Source organism: Lathamus discolor, chromosome 5, assembly GCF_037157495.1.
Source record: "Lathamus discolor isolate bLatDis1 chromosome 5, bLatDis1.hap1, whole genome shotgun sequence".
Taxonomy (NCBI): domain Eukaryota; kingdom Metazoa; phylum Chordata; class Aves; order Psittaciformes; family Psittacidae; genus Lathamus; species Lathamus discolor.
The window spans coordinates 34,599,166-34,616,042 of NC_088888.1; the positions used below are offsets into that span (position 1 = coordinate 34,599,166).

The following is a 16,877-nucleotide window of genomic DNA, read 5'->3' on the forward strand; positions in this document are numbered from 1 at the left end:
ATTTACTTCCAGAAGAGTCCATTGCAATCTTCTTAGTCTGACATTTGGCCTAGTTGTCTGTGGGCTTAGCTAGAGCAAAGCTTTAAAAATGAAATTCAGTTTTGATGTAATCATAGAAAACCCATCATATTCTTTGACAACTTAGCACCCTTCTTGTGAGAAATATGCACCTTCCTTCCCATGTGATTTTTCTAATTCCTTTCAGCTTTCATCAACTGAATCATCTGTACTGAATGGAGAGACCCTCTAACATTTAAGCCTCTCTTTGTGCAACTGCGTTTTAAACAGGAGAGCAAAACTAGACTGTGCAGATCAGAGAACAGAGTGCAGAAGTATATGTGGCCTTCAGAGGCATGAAACGAAACACAGTATTAACAGGCATTATAAATGTGATTTTTACTTTCCTACCCTAAGATGAGATTTGTTTTGAAAAGATGAGATGAAAGGATGCAACACAAATGGACCTAACACCAAAATAACCAAATCCCATCTCAGCTGTTGTTCTGTGGTATTCCTGCTTTCTTTGTGCTGTATCTCCCAGACATTCTGTCACTTTTAATGTGTGCATCTGCCATTTCATTATAAATAATATAAATATATAAGCCCAATAACTCTCTTTCAGATTTCAGATGCTTTAATCAAGCGTGTTCAGGTATCTCAGGAACAGTGGGTCAAAGGAGCCTTGGAGCCAAAAGTGTCTGCTGAGTTTGACTTGACTCTGGATAGCGAACCTTTGCTGCAGTCAATTCACCAGCTGGATTTTATTCAGATGAAATGTAGGGGTGAGCTTTTATTATCTTCTTTTTTCTTGTTTTCATGCATATGTGCCGGGAGGGACAGGGGTGCCCAGAGAAGAGAAAGGGGTGACTTGAAATTGCTGGGTGGTTGTAAAAGGTTTTCAAGCAAATTCAGGTTACTGGGTGTTTCCTAGAAAGGTGTGCTCACCTCGCTGAACAAGCTCAGCAGAGATACCAGGTGCAGTGAAAGATTGAGAATATCTATAAATTCTTCAGAGAAGGGCTGTTTACCAGCTTTGAAAATTAAACAGACATCAGCTGCATGAAAGCTTATGCCATTTTACAGCATTCTTTCATTTAACACGGTTAATTTGAAATACCAATTACCCCAATCTTGTTAGAAACAGCTGAAGTAGTAAATAAATATTCCCCCCCACACACATACATGCTTGAATAGGGAAAAAAAACCCAACCCTTTGACTTATAACTGGACTGTGCTGTAAACAGTGCCCAGCTTAAAACAAATAATGAGGCAGAGATTCCCAAGGGGAAAGAAACTCCATGGCTAAATCTTTCCTTGATTCCAGCTATCTGAATAATTCTAAGAGACATACTAAGGGGAAAGAAGATTTTTAAAAGTATTTAAAAGCAGAAGCTGATGAACAGTAAATGCCACTGGCAAAGAAAAAAGATACTAACAGCATGCACTTGCAATGAGCTTGGTTTTATATGGAGCAGGATGAGAACTGCATCAGAATTAGATAGATCCATAGACCAGCTAGGTTTGAAGACTGTTGTGGTCTCTGGGAATGATGCCATTAGCTTCCCCCAGTGCTGATTCAAGCCTTAATTATACATCGGGTGACAGGGTAGAGGCTGCCAGAAGCCAATGAATGAGTTAAGGATAATAGTGTTGTGATGTCGGATTTGCTTTTTTTTTTGCCTCCAAGCAAGCATAAAGATTTCTGTTCAGTTTATCTGTTCTCCCTGGGCCTAATTCTGAACCTACGGGACCCAAGATGAAGTAATTAGGGTGGATAATTTGGGAGATGAATATGTGGAGGAACAACGGATAAAGTGTTAAGAGCCAAAGTCTGCTCACAGAGAATGGTTTGCATCTTGGCATAAACAGGCTGTGGTAAAGTTACTCAAAAAACACCTGCGAACTGCCCCTTTGAAACGCTGACAGCCAGGAAAGCAGAGTCAAGAGTAAAAGAGTATCACTGATGAAACTTCTCCAAATACTGTCTGCACTTGTCTTTTTTATTCGGTTTAGATTTCATGTTGGCCATATTAATTGTTCAATATATTCAATACTAATCTCCCACCACTCTCCTTCCCAAAAGTATAAAAACGCAGTTAAACTATCCAGTTAGACTGTTAATTAACCAGAGGCCAGTTGAGGTGAGAGCAGCTTAGGTATTTGGCTTTTGGACATTCATCTGTCTTTAAGCTCGAAGACTTACGAGACTTTAATTGAGCCAGATTCACTGGAGCTTTATGAAAGATAGTGCTGTTTGCTACACTCTCATTTATCATATGATCACAGTGAAGCTCTGTTACTAAGCTAGACACAATCTGAAGAGCAGAAGAGAGGAGAGGACTGCTTGAACACCCTTGGGCTTTGCTCCCCAGAAGCACCTTAACAGTTAACCCTCATGAAGGGCTTCTCCTTGATCTACCTTGGCCTTGACCAGGGACTGCCTGTTGCATGTCCCATCCAGTTGGTCAGCACAACTGGTGTGACCGTGTACATACCATGCAAAGTATGGTGGAAATGGCATTAACCCGGCCACAGTTCCTGAGGATGTATAAGCAATGGCATTGTTTCGCCTTGCACCTCTGTGTGCCCAAGCAGAACAAGCCACTAAAGCATCCCAAGCATACATTCACAGGCATTGAGAATTGTTTAGTGTATAAAGGTGTATTTGTATTTTTCTCCAGTTTATGTCACTGAATCTATATGCATTTGCACTACTTAGTCTGGAAATTTGGCACTTTTTTTCTGCAATTTTACCTCTGTGACCTCAACTAGCCCTGCATCACCTTCTCATGCATAGGGGTCTTGCATCTAGAAATACAGGTACGACACAGAACTCAACATTTCAGCAGTGAGCACCAGACTTACTGGGAGCACCCCTTTGCTGACTGTGAGGAGAAGCTGGTGTTGCAGGGTGATGTTTTGCTATTTATTGCCATCAGAATTTGTATATTTCTGGGCCTCCAATTTTAGAAAGAAAAATCTATGTGTCCCTTTATGTATGCCCCTCTTTCTCCAATCCTACCTACCCTAGCACACCAACAGGTCATCAGTCTTTACCAAATGTTGGGTGTTAAGGGGAGTGATATTAAGTCACTATACTGGTTCATCTGACAAGAGTAAATACATTAAAGACATAAGAGACTATCTGCAAAGGGAGTTTTAGGGAAGCCTAGGAGAACAGGACCAGCGTGGCCTCTCCATCTGCGAGCTGCTTTGTTCCAAAAGCTTTGCAGTATAAGGTCTGTACTATTGTTATCGATGCTTAGCGCATGAGTGAATGACTATATTTTTTTTTCAAACTCTGGCCTCATTCAACCTCAGTGAGCTTGCATGGGTCATTTAGAGTGAAAGCATGCTTGTAAGTAAACATTGATTCACTGTGGTAGACAACGAAGAATGAAAATGAGAACAAATCACATTGCATTTGCTTTGATGACTGGTTCATGTACCTTACTGGTGGACTCTCTATAAGCCTTTATCTAAAGCTTATTTCAATAAATAAAGATCTTTTTTACAGAAAGAAAAAGCAATCTGGTAACAAATGAAATGTGCAGAAATATGATTGATGAAGAAATAACATTTAAGCAGTTATGTTGACCAAAGGGTCTTACTGATAGCCCTTTGGCAAGAGCCCCATGCTTACCAGGGTAGCTGACATGCTGAGACACATACACAGCTCTAGTAATTGATGGCATTATAAGCTTTCCCAGATCCCTTTCTTCTGTCCAAGTTTTCTCCTCTATAGTGCTTTTTCCGAGTGCCTTGGCACAAAATTCTTGTCCTCTTTGATGACTGGCTCAATGTGTATAGCACAGTTCCTCAGTTCAAACTATGGGCAAATACGTGTTCCAGGTTTGTTTTGTTCAAACAGTTGGAATTGTCATTGTCATGCAATCTTGTTTTGCTGCAAAACAGAGACTAGGTACAAAGTAGGAAAAAATAACAGCTTCTCTCTACTTCTCTGTACCACCTCTGAATACTCACTGATACACTACTTCTCCTTGTCAGGAGTGACTCCTTCTGCAAACCAGTCCATGACACATCTCTTGTTGCAGATCTTTGCATTTCCAGCCATGAGCTGCACAGCCCTGACAATGAAAGAGTAACTGTTCCTTCGTAGGCTTTGTCTCTGGTTCTGTCTGCATTGTCACGGACACCTTTGCTTGTGGTCTTTCCTTCTCTCTCTGTAACACTATTTGTAGGGTACTTCCTATAGCAGTGACTCATGCTATGTGAGGGTTCATATGGCAGTTTTGAAGGAGGTTTTCATGTTTCTGAGGGGTCCCATCCTTTCACTGCACTTAGTCCTTTAAAAACTAACCTAGGAAAGTGGAGGGCATCCTTGCACAACTTGCTTGTCAAGAGGACAAATAGCAGACAGCATCTTAGAGCAGCCCTACTCTATCCTGAGAGATCAGCTGTGAGACACATTGAGCAATGTGTTTATGAAACTGCTGAGTTGACATGAGACATCAGTATCACATTTTTTAGCTAAGTGCATGAAGCACTTTTAAATAGCAGGATATCATTCAGACTCATTAATAGATCTTGCTGTGCCAATGCAGTATCATTTGTCCCTTTATATTTTTAATCTTTTCCTTCAAAATCTCTCTAGAGGACCTTTAGTTAAACAAGAAGTGGGACAGCACCGTAATTTAACATCTGAGTCTTCTTTTCTTCCTGACACTTAGCCTGTATTTTTCTTTTCTTAGTCCTGTCCCATTGCCCTTCACTATGAAGTATACGCCAGTGTCCCAATTATTCATCTCACTTCACACTTTCTTATGACTTTTACAAGTAGTCACATTTTCTTCTCCAGGAGGGAATCTGGGACCAAGGCAAATCTCTGCCCATCTGCATCCAGAGGAGGAGGCAGAAGGGCGGCCACAGCAAGTGCCATCCAGCAAAACTGCACAGCTGCCGGGTGGGAGCTTCTTACCTCTCCTTCAGCTACTGCAAGTTGAGCAGTGCCTGCCCAAGGGCGGTAGGAAGCTGATTTTAAATGTCCGGTGACACAGTAAAGAAGCCCAGGAACTTCCCCATAGTAGGTGTGACTCTCACATGTAGAGCCAAAATTCAAACTTCCCCGGGAGGTAGGAATAACAGTGCTTTACTGTATGAAAACATAATCTAGTCCTAGATGGTATTCCTGTTTCCATAATAAAAAGGGACTCCTAAAACATGTACCCTCCCCAAAATATTCTGCTCCTATTTTTTGGCATTGTGCTTTACATAAATAGTCCCTGAATGCTTCCAGGCAGTGTTTCTAGGAGACTCTTGCAGGGAGTTGGAGAGGTTAGTGGTTTATTCAGAGGTGATGGGGTGTTTTGTACTTTATATACTTTGGGAATTAGGTTCTCATCCAGTTTTGCCAGGGGGAGTCTCAAAAAGGGGAGGACCCAGTGCATGTCTCCTCAGAGGGTTAACTGGTTAGGTAAAGTGACAGGAGTGTGGATGGAAGATACAGCCCAATCTTCTCCCATGCTCATCAATCACTGGAAATACAGATGCTAACAAACACAGACAAAACCCTAAACTTACAGTGGTTCACTTAAAAAAATCCCATTACCTCTGAACTCCTCGTTTTCAGGTTTTTGACTCTTGTCACATTTCTGTTAACGTCTCCAGACACACGGTCTCCTAGAGAAAAGACTGAACGTTCCATGTGGAAAAACATGCAGGGTTTTATTTACAGCACCCTCTGAATCATCATCAAATATCAAGGCATAGGAACAAGGTGTTTTTTTTTTTCTCTCTCCACAGAAAGGCCTTCAAGGGCTAATTTATAAAGCTCTTTTGGCTTAGACCACAGTTATTCTTCTGTGCTACCAACCATCCGTGTTCACTGCAGTGATGGATAATGCTAGCAGAAAGCCACGGTAGCTTCTGCACTATTTATCACGTGTGATGTTGACTTCTGTGTCACTGCCAAAGTGGGGGTGAAGCTTCAGCCCTGTCACACAGCAGCATCCATTTTCCCACAGACTGCTTGCTACACAAAACACGAACAGTCCTCTTTTATCCAGAGAGGTAAAATTGGACGAAAGGAACAGCTCAGGGGCTTAGTTCTCATTCAGACAGAGGGAGGAAAATAAACTAGAGGCTCAAAGCAGAGTAGATAAAAGAAGAGCAAACTGACATTGTTAAGAGCTAAGTCAATGAATGCTCAGAGCACTCAGTTCCTTGTAAGACATGGTTGAGCTCTGCAGAAATGATCCTGACTGGTAAAATTCAGCCTTGGGCAGAAGATGCGGCAGGGTCTATGCATCACTTACATCCCCACTTAGCCTGTGCGATTTCCACTGTGTGTAAGATGCATCTCCAGAAGACTGGATTTTCACTGTGTAACGGATGCTTTATTATGGGGTTTTTTTTTGTTTGTTTTAAAGATGCTGGTCTGGTCAATAGTCTCTTGGTGTTTCTCCTAAGCAAGTCATTAAAAAGGGATGTTGGTAGATAACTTTGCACTTGCAGTTTTCTGAGAGCCACAAGCAGTCTCATTTTTCTACCTGAATCAAGGGATTCAGATAAAATTTGCAAACGGAACAATCTTCTTCAACCATTTTTTTAAGTATGGCTGCCATAAAGATATCATATCCAAGGCGGTTTTGACTGAAAACTGGGTGAGTGGTATTAAATTAGATTAAAAACAAACAAAACCAAGCCCTCTTGTGAAGAATTGTTTTCCTGCTGTAGTTGGAATTCAGGCTCTATCTTGCCGCTGTGCTTGGAGGTTGGTGAATAACCCTATGCTTTGTTAATGAGCTGTGCTTCCTGGCAGCACTACACCTCCCGTGTTGCCCCATGGCCCAAGACACCCCCTGCCACCATTGCTCCCTGTTTCCTTTGGGGGAGAGCAGGAGCAAAGTGCTCTAGTGTGAAAGAAAGCTTTTCCAGCCAGTCACCCCTGGGAGGGGAACCAGACATGAGGTCCCCAGCCTATAGCTCTTATGAGGAACCAAAAGCACGTCCAGGTGTGTTTCTGTTTACATATTTCAGCCAAATGGTTTGTCTAACCAAGTAATGACATTTTGTTATATCATTTATACTGCCTTTTGTTTCAAGGAGGAGAACAGACCCTAATGAATATTGACTCCCCTGCGAGGGGAGGGAGGTGAGCTGTTGCCACACTGCTTGCGGCACAGACTAATGGGGAAGGGCAGAGTTACACTAATCTGTACCCAGTTCCTGTTACAGTGCCACCCGTCCCATTACTGCAGCTGGAGAAGTGTTGCACCAGAAACAACAGTGTGACATTGGCCTGGAGGATGCCACCCTTGACCCACAACCCGGTGGAGGGTTATATCTTGGAACTTGATGATGGAGATGGAGGCCAATTCCGAGTGAGGATTTCTTTCAGCATTTGTTTATGTTTCTTTGTATGTGAGTTTCCTCAGGATATGGATTTGTGTCTGTCTGAGGGTGGGGAGAAGGGGTAGGGAAATATGGGTTGTCGGAACATCCCCGCTTCCATCATGTGGATGTAGAAAGCAGTGCAGATGCTGCGTATTAGAAGGACACCAAGCTTGGGTGGGAAGTTTGGTTGAGGTTATTATCAGGGCTCTGGCAAAGACAGCCTTGAGCTTCCCCTGGGGTGTACCAGAATAGAAAATCCCATACTAGCCTACAAGACTTGAAAGTGGTTCATTCCACAAAGCAGAGATTTCTTTAAAGCCCCTGCTCTTGTCTGTCCATAGCACCCCATTTCAACTGCTGAGATTCTCGGTTCAGAAATGCAACTCAGTTTTTCCTGATTTTATGAATAAAAATGGGATCCTGCATAAAAATATGGTATTTCTAAATCTTTTCTCTGGGAGTGGATGAGACCAGGCTGGTAGAAGCTTTCCACAGACACACCATGATGGTGTTGGTAAGTATGGGATGGCATCCTGAGTGCTGTTCTTCCAGACTGCTTGCTACTGGCTGCAGGTACAGGGTACTTATAGGCTCCCATTGCTTTCTCAACATGGCCCAACAAACAAACTACAGAAATAATTAAATCAGCTTTCTGCCAGCCATGTCCTGCTAGAAGCTGTGTGCCTTCTTTCTCAGTCAGGCTTCATGCTCCTGTTGCTGCAGGACCAGGTTGGCCCAGTGCATTCCCTAGGGGCTAGTGCTTTGGAAGCATCTGGAGATTATTGTGGAGTACAGCTGCTCTCTTCACAAATGGGAAATTGTGCCAAAAACATGTGATGGCATTTCTTTGGGAGCTTCTCACTGGAAACCTAAAGGTTTCTCAAACTGAAAATGGCCTGGCATGGGTCCACCTAAGTAACTGCCTCCTTGTGCCAAACCACTACACCCATAGCCAGCAAAGGCACCTAATAAGAAGAGACAGCGATATTAGCAGGGCATTTTGAAGAGGGCACTGTGTTTCTGGAAGGTCTCCTCAGTTCCCTGGTCCAAGTATCACTTCACATGGGTTTTGAAGAGGCTGGTCTTCACTACTTTAGGTGTGAAAAGGTACCTTTGTGAATCTAGGGTGACAGCTTCTCAGGGGAAGTCTCTGCTTGCTGTGGTAGATAGACCCTCAGTTTTACCCACTGAACAATAAACTGCAGGCTTCTTAGCAATGCCATTTCAATAAGAGTTTGCTGAACCTTTTCATGAAGGATTATATATCTAAAAGCAATTACACCGACTGCACTTTATCAGTATTTGATGGGTGGATTTAAAGACCGGTTTTTATCTTCCATCGTAGCAGAGAGCATCTATCTGAATAAACACAGGAGATGAACAGTGGTAAAAATATAAAATGGATTAGAAAACATGAGAATTCTACAAATACAATTTTTTTTTTCACGGACAGCATATGTTATAACATCAAGAGATAAATTAAGCTATTCTATTAAAACTCTTCTTTTCTTGATGAAAGATCATCAGCTAACTCAGGACCCAAGAGTTTCTGTTCTTTGTAGCAGCCTTCATGATAGCAAAGTGGACAAATACATGGCCCGCTGTAAACTAAGTGATCCCTTTCTTACTCATCACATATTTAATTCACTTTAGGTTCATATCAAAGAGCCTCAGTCAAAATATCTACTCGTAGGCATATACTTTAGAGTCTTAACTGAACTGCAGCCTGTGCAGTCTGCATGGTCACAGCCATAAGCTCTTTAAGGCCTTTGCTACCACAAATCTATGGATTTCACAGAAACAGAGAAATTGGAGTTGGAAAGGAATTGTAGCTTTCAACCTGCTGCCAAGACAGGATTTGTTTCTTTTCTGTTATTTTCTGTTCAGTCTTCCAACAAACATGATGTTTCTGGGCTCTTTCCCTTCCTTATAGACTGAATAATCTGACTGGTCCTCTTCAGTCATTTACTTAGATGTTCCTCCTCCTGAAATATTTCATATTAGGCAAGTGCTTGCTGTTTAATAAATCTTTGCAGACCTTGATGATGTCTCTGTTGCCTGGTTGCTGTTTCATCATGTCATGCGTGTGATCCTAATCTTTAGGAGGACAGTTTCTTCTCAGCCTATGTCTGCAGGTTTCAAATTTATATTTTAACACAGGCACAAGACAACCTTTCCAACAGAATAAAACTGTGCTTACTTATTCTTCCATGCCCTCCTTTTTGGATGCTACATGAATACAAGAATGGCCACAGTGAGTCAGACACTGGGACAAGCATCCAAACCAATGTTCTGGACTAGATATCCAGGAAAGGAGGATAAAAATTAAGATCTTTTTGTGTTTCATAGAATCATAGAGTGGTTCGGGTTGGAACAGACTTTAAAGTTCATGCAGTTCCACCCCCCTGCCATGTGCAGGAACACGTTCCACTAAACCAAGTTGCTCAAAGCCCCATCCAACCTGGCCTTAAACGCTTCTAGGGATGGGGCAGCCACAGCTTCTCTGGGCAACCTGTGCCAGTGCCTCACCACCTTCACAGTAAAGAAATTCTTCCTAATGTCTAATCTAAGTCTTCCCTCTGTCAGTTTAAAGCCATTCCCCCTTGCCATATCACTACATGCCCTTGTAAAAAGTCCCTCTTCAGCTTTCTTGTAGGTCGCCTTTTAGGTACTGGAAGGCTGCCAGCAGGTCTCTCCTGAGTCTGCTTTTCTCCAGGCTGAACAAGCCCAACTCTCTCAGCCTGTTCTCATAGGACAGGTACTTCAGCCCTCTGATCATCTTCGTGGACCTCCTCATTTCTTTTTATTGCTGTACCCTTCCAGCTTCATCTTCACCTTAGTGTCTCCACTGATAACCATCCTTGATGTCTCTGCTGCTGTGACTGTGTTATAACAGCATAACTTCTACATCCTGGGAAGCAATGAGAAACTGTCCACTTATGGCTTATATTTAGAAGTCTTAACATAACGTTCACAAGGCACAGACAAGCAGTTAAACTATGTCCCTCTTTCTCTCCCCCCCCCCCCTTTTTTTCTTTTTGGAATGTTTAGGAAGTATACGTTGGCAAGGAGACTCTCTGCACCATCGATGGCCTTCATTTCAACAGTACCTATAATGCAAGAGTCAAAGCTTTCAACTCATCAGGTGTTGGTCCTTACAGCAAGATGGTTATTTTACAGACGTCAGATGGTGAGTTGGGTTTTGCCAGTTTCTACATGAAAAGCTGCAGGTGTCAGTGACAGGACACTTGAATCCCTTTATACCCACTAGTATCTCTGGCACTTACACGCATGGAGATTTTGGATCGTCTGAGCGGAGAGGCCAGGAACTGAGTATGCAAAGGGACTGAGCTCCCTTCCTAGCAATTTGGGGTATTTTCCATTATCAGTAACACTTTACTTTTCAAATCATGCAATTTTATTTGGCTGTAGAAGTCTGGGGTTTAACTAAGATTCCTATTTGGTTTAGCATACAGAAACAGTTATGGAAGACATGGAATATTTTTATGCCACTCCATCTCCTCTTCTCTATGCATCTTTGGAATTCGCCTTTTTCTTCAGTACTCCTTCAATTTCACAGCAGGGTTTGATAATACAGAGATGGGAATTCATGCTTGTTCCTCTGTAATTATACTTGACATCCATATGGGCATTACAAGAAGTTCATCTTTATTAATGATATCGTAATGAATCGAGAAGTGCATGCTATTATCACTTCCACTTTCATGCTATGTTGCCAAAATAGGCCAGTATAAAATATTTATACTTTAAAAGCATTTTCTGGGTTTTTTTTTTTTTTTGTTTGATTTTTATTTTCTTTTTCCCCCATTGCTAAAGTCAGTCCTAACCAGCATGGACACAGTGGAATTCCATTTCCATTAAAGGCAAGCCTGAACCAATTCATCTATGTGAGCAGTTTCCATACCATAAAGAAGCTTTTGTCTCCTCAATGACTTTCTTGTTACTGTGTCAGAACAGAAAGTCACTGCCCTTGTTCAGAGGAACAAGCACAGATAACATAAAGCAATTCTGAGCTCAAAACCAGCAGGGTAACGGCTCAAAGCAATCTTGTGTAGCTGTCTACAGTAACAAGAAAAGATTGTCTTTATTACCTGAAAGTGCAGCGGGGCCTTTAGGAAGGCAGAATATCATCCTCCTCACTGAAGTGAAGCAGACAACCCTTGAACACAGCGTGTTCTGCCATAATCCTACCTTTTGTTTTCCCATTTCATAGTGGCATGGTTCACCTTCGACCCCTCCTCAGCTCACAGAGACATAGTACTGTCGAACGACAACCAGACTGCCACCTGCAACAGCTACGATGACCGGGTTGTTCTTGGCACAGCAGCCTTCTCCAAGGGTGTGCATTACTGGGAACTGCATGTGGATAGGTATGACAACCATCCAGATCCAGCCTTTGGCATTGCCAGGATTAACGTTGTCAAGGACATGATGCTAGGCAAGGACGACAAGGCATGGGCCATGTATGTTGACAACAACCGCAGCTGGTTCATGCATTGCAATTCTCACACCAATAGGTAAGTACCACTTGCATGCTCTTCTCATTCCTGATAAATTTTTCTGCTTTGCATCAGAGGAAGGGGTCTTAGCAAGCCACGTGGTCCATCTCCATGCTAAACGTAGTTATTTTGTTCCTTCTCTAAAATCACTAGTGACAGCAATTGCACTTTAGCAATCTGTGCTGGTGTTTGTTACCCTCACTGTTAGCAGTTCTTTTCCTGAAATCTAGCTTAAATCCCCCCTGCTGTGATTTAAACCCATTATTGCGCATCCCACCCACGGCATCAGCAGACAAGAGTGCAGCACTCTGGGATATGGGATTTCTCTCTCATTGCTGGAGGAGTGCTGGGAGAAAGGTGTTGGATTCCAGGAAATATGTTGGAGCAACCTAGTCCAGTGGGAGGTGTCCATGCCTATGGCAGAGGAGTTTGAACTCGATGATCTTTAAGGCCCTTTCTAACCCAAACCATCCTATGATTCAATGATTCTGTGATTCTGTTCCTTAGAAGAAATCTTGGCTGCAGGGTTGCAGAATAATTAGGCAAAGCACTGGAGATCTCCTGTCCAAAATGCAGGTGTTTGTTGCCAGTCCTGAAAGCTTATTAAGGGCAATGACGGGAGATTGATGTACAAATAAAGTGACTGACCAGGGATATGTAACAGGTCTGTGGCAGAGAGGAAATCAATTTTGATTTAGATTCCTATTCCCTGTCCCAGCAAATATTCCACACTCACTAGCTTAGGTGTTGTTTGTTATACCAAATAATTAAAACAAAGGTTTGCAGTGATTTTCAAATGCTCAAATGCAGGTATCATCTCTTAAAGAGGTAAGTTTATGCCCACGTGCACTGTATCCTAAAGCTGGTTGTAATATCTCCTGTTGAATGGTTGTTTATGCTGTAAAGCATTTATACTCTGAAGTATTTTAAATAACTATACTGCAATTGCTGTGAGTTTTTGTTTGAAGCATAGTTTGATTTTGTAGTTCATTACAGACAGGTGGAGGAACCTTGTAGCTGGATCAAAAGCTATCTGCAGTCAATTGGAATGTTTTCAATGACTCCAAAGACCTTAACACAATACACAATAAAATAACATCAGTATAATAAATATATCAAAAGTTTCTCTGTCGCTTTAATATCTTGATTTGATTTAGGGCAGAAGTAATGTTAAGCTGTATTAATTTTAATGCTCTGTGAAACAGCTTATGTTTGCTGGAAAAAAACTGGCAACCATTCTGTATACTACTGTCCCAGAAACCTATTTTATGGATTTGGTCCTCAGCATGCTCCTACCAGCAAGCAACACACGAGCTAAGCAAAAGCTGGTTTTTTTTCTGGGAAGCACAAATAATGGAAACACTTTGGATTTCCAATCATCCTTCTAAAACAAGAGAACAAGTGCTTTCTGTTGATGATAGTTTCCAAGTTAAACACAGGATAAAACACAGAGGCTTCACATACACATTCAAGGCATGGATAGACCCATGGAATAGCTGTTCAAGTGAAGTACACTCTTACAGGGTATGTAGTCTTATGAAATCACATGCGCTTCAATGAAATTAGGTCTAGGCATTATATTTTTAACCGTGACAGTCAACTAGGTCAGGTTTTTAACTCATTAGCTGTAATAGTCTTGTGGAAACTGTTATTTCTGCCTAGTTGTTTTTCCCCAATGGAGACATGTGCATGACAGCACAGTATCACAGTCCAAAGGAAATCTATTGTCAGATTTTAGCCTCTCAGATGTTATTGTGATAGAGGTTATGTCTTAGTCATCATTTCATGCTTCCTGATCTTTATAAGAATAAATTATGTGATAAATAAATGACTAGCTTCAAGGGTAAGATGAGGTGGAGCTTGAAAGACCTGTTCATGGGACCTGTCGTGTTCAGAGTACTTTCCTTATCCTTTCACTCACAGCATGCAAAGTTGGACCTGTCTACATCCTTAAAAACTAGCATGACTTCTGTAATACTGGAAGAATATGCAGGAACAGAAGACTCTAATGTAAAAACCTTTGAGAGCAGGTTGAGCAAAGCATTTAAGAAAACAGTTTTGGTCAGGGATATAGTTTTGTGAGGTACCTTTCAGCCTCATTGTTCCTGGAAATCTGTGCCTTGGAAGATCATGGAACAGATCCTCCTAGTAACTATGCTAAGGCACACAGAGGGTAGGGACATGATTTGAGACAGCCATCATGGCTTCCGGAAAGGGCAAGTCTTGCCTGACCAGCGTAGTGGCGTTCTATATTGGAGTGACTGTATTAGTGGACAAGAGAAGAGCTATGGATGTTGCCTATCTATCTGGACTTCTGTAAGGTCTTTGACACACTCCCTCACAACTTCCTTCTCTCTCAGTTGGAGACATATGGATTTGATGGATGGACTGTTCGATGGATGAAGAATTGGCTGGATGCTCACATCCAGGGGGTAGCAGTCAACAGCTCCATGTCAGGATGGAGATCAGTGACAAATGGTGTCCCTCAGAGGTCTGTACTGGGACCAGAAGTGGGCCTGTGTGAACCACTTGAAGTTCAGCAAGGCCAAGTGTAGGGTCCTGCTATTGGGTCAGGGCAACCCCTGATACCAACACAGGCTAGGGGATGAAAGGATCAAGAGCAGCCCTGCCAAGAAGGATTTGGGAGTACTGGTGAATGAAGAGCTGGACATGAGCCGGCCTTGTGCACTTGCAGCCCAGAAGGCCAACTGTATCCTGGGCTGCATCAAAAGAAGCATGACCACCAGGTCAAGGGAGGTGATCCTGCTTCTCTACTCTGGTGAGAGCCCACGTGGGGTACTCTCTGAGGCTCCCAATGTAAGAAAGACATGGAGCTGTTGGAGCAAATCCAGAGGAGGGGCATGAAAATGATCAAAGGGATAGAACACCTTTCCTGTGAAGAAAGGTTGAGAGATTTGGGGTTCTTCAGTCTGGAGAAGAGAAGGCTCTGGGGAGACCTCATTGCAGCCTTACAGTACTCAAAGGGGGCTTATAAGAAAGCTGGCGACAAACTTTCTGTCAGGGTTTGTTGCGACAGGACAAGGGGTGATGTTTTTAAGCTAAAACAGGGTACATTTTCATCGGGTATAAGGAAGACGTTTTTTACAATGAGGATGGGGAAACACTGGGGAACAGGTTGCCCAGAGAGGTGGTGGATGTGCCATCACTAGAAACTGATGGTCAGGCTGGATGAGGCTCTGAGCAACCCGATTTAGTTCAAGATGTCCCAGCTCATTGAAGGGGAGTTGGACTAGGTGACCGTGAAAGATGCCTTCAATCCAAATGATTCTAAGAGCCTATGAAGTAATCAGTTCACACCAGACATGTTGTATGCTTGTTGCTAAGAGGCACTGGCATTCATTGCAATAGATCCCTTCCTTGACAAAGCTGCCAAGAGCAGGAGTACCTGATGCTGTAGGCGATACTCTAGCCACTACATGGTTATTTAAAGAAAGAGATGGAAATGAAATTTCCACTCGCGCTGAAAATGTTCTATACTGAAAGACAGTGGGAAGTAGAAATCTGGAGAACTTGGAGTGTAGTCTTAAAGCACCCTGCTATCAGGAGACTCTCTTCACTGACTTCAGAGTTACCAAGGCCAGGGTTTCATCACACAAAAATGTTATAATTGACTAAAAAATACTGTCCTTGACAACAGACATGCTACAGTTGTTAAGTTACTGTAAGGCTTATGATTAAAACACTGTTAACAGAGTTAAACTAATTGTTCGGTTTGTTAAAGTGTCCATAAACACTTGTTTCTTTTTCAGTAGTAGTGAAACTTAATACTATCCTTAACTCCTCAAGCCAATCCATGCCATCCTGTTCTGCATATTGTCCAAGATGTTGCGAGCACCTTAGAATAACAGCCTCCACTGCCACAGGCAATGGTATTTTCCATGGTAGCCAACCTTCCAGGCATTGCACAGCACTTCCACGCTCAAGATGTATGGCTGCACACAGAAATAAGAGTGCAGGACTGTGAGAAAAGAGGCGTGAGAAACTTTGACTCTCCCACCTCTCTTCCTAGAGGAAGTGACCGTGACTGTAGTCCAAAAAGCACTGGAGTCCTCAAAATACTGTTCCCAAGGAAACCATGGGATGCTTGGGAAGAGCAGCTGTTCAGCCTCAGCAAAAAAACGTCCTCTTTGGCAGCAGCATGGCAAAGTGCCCCTGGTTGCCTCTGCCCTGGCTTCATCCTGACAGAGCTGGTTGCTCACTGTGGGAGGTGGCAACCAAGTAACAGGCAATCTTCCTGCTGAAGGGGTGAAAGACTTGTGGCAGCAAGGAAGGGAGAGGGTCCCCTTCCCTCTGCTCTGCCCCCAGTGCCCCGTGGCTCCTGCAGCTGGGTCCTGCCCTAGCCTTGCCTGGGCTCTGCAGGCAGCATCCATCTCCTGTGCAGTGGGCTGCCCCCAGGGGCTGCAGAGGAGTCATTCAATGTCACTGTGCAGCACACAGCTAATTAGCCCACAAGAAGCAAATTAGTTTATCATATAGGAAAGGGCATAATAATCTCAAAAAGGCAAAGTTGCTGTTCCTGTTTCCCTAAGAGAATCAATGATGTCACTTAAAAGGATGTCATAAAATCTATTTTAAAACACTGCAGGATATAACACATGGTGCCCTACAATCAAAGCTGTTCCTAAACAGAGAAAAATAAATCTCTGCGTAAATAGCTCTAGATCATAGTACTGTTGCTTCCCACAACCTCATCATGAGTTTTATGATGGAGTGCTTTTAACAGCAACAGTCTAGATACTGAGATACTGAGGGCAGGTAAGCACCTTAACTATTGCTGGAAAATAATTTACATCATGGTTTTGGAGAAGAGCTGGAAGAGAACCCTATTAATACATGCAAAATAAGAAAGCAAATAAAGGGAACCTGAGAACAGTAAAGCTTGAAATCTAATGCATCTCAGGGACGGTTCGTGGTTCTCACCTATACTATTATTGTTTGAAGAGCTTTAAATGGGAAAGTCAGGATAGTATAATGGTATGC

The 16,877-nt window shown here is 42.6% G+C and overlaps 1 protein-coding gene across 12 annotated transcripts in view; it reads left to right on the forward strand.

The window, feature by feature from the left end:
* Positions 1–16,877, forward strand: part of TRIM67 (tripartite motif containing 67) — a 39,424-nt gene that overhangs the window by 13,995 nt on the left and 8,552 nt on the right. For 2 of the 12 annotated variants that reach the window (XM_065680332.1, XM_065680335.1), the window contains 4 exons: positions 623–782; positions 7,198–7,343; positions 10,408–10,546; positions 11,591–11,894. In XM_065680332.1, coding sequence (XP_065536404.1) covers positions 623–782; positions 7,198–7,343; positions 10,408–10,546; positions 11,591–11,894 — 749 coding nt within the window. Of the gene's footprint in view, positions 1–622; positions 783–7,185; positions 7,344–10,407; positions 10,565–11,590; positions 11,895–16,877 lie in introns of all 12 variants that reach the window. The other 10 variants (XM_065680333.1, XM_065680338.1, XM_065680336.1 and 7 more) reach the window with 6 other exon arrangements.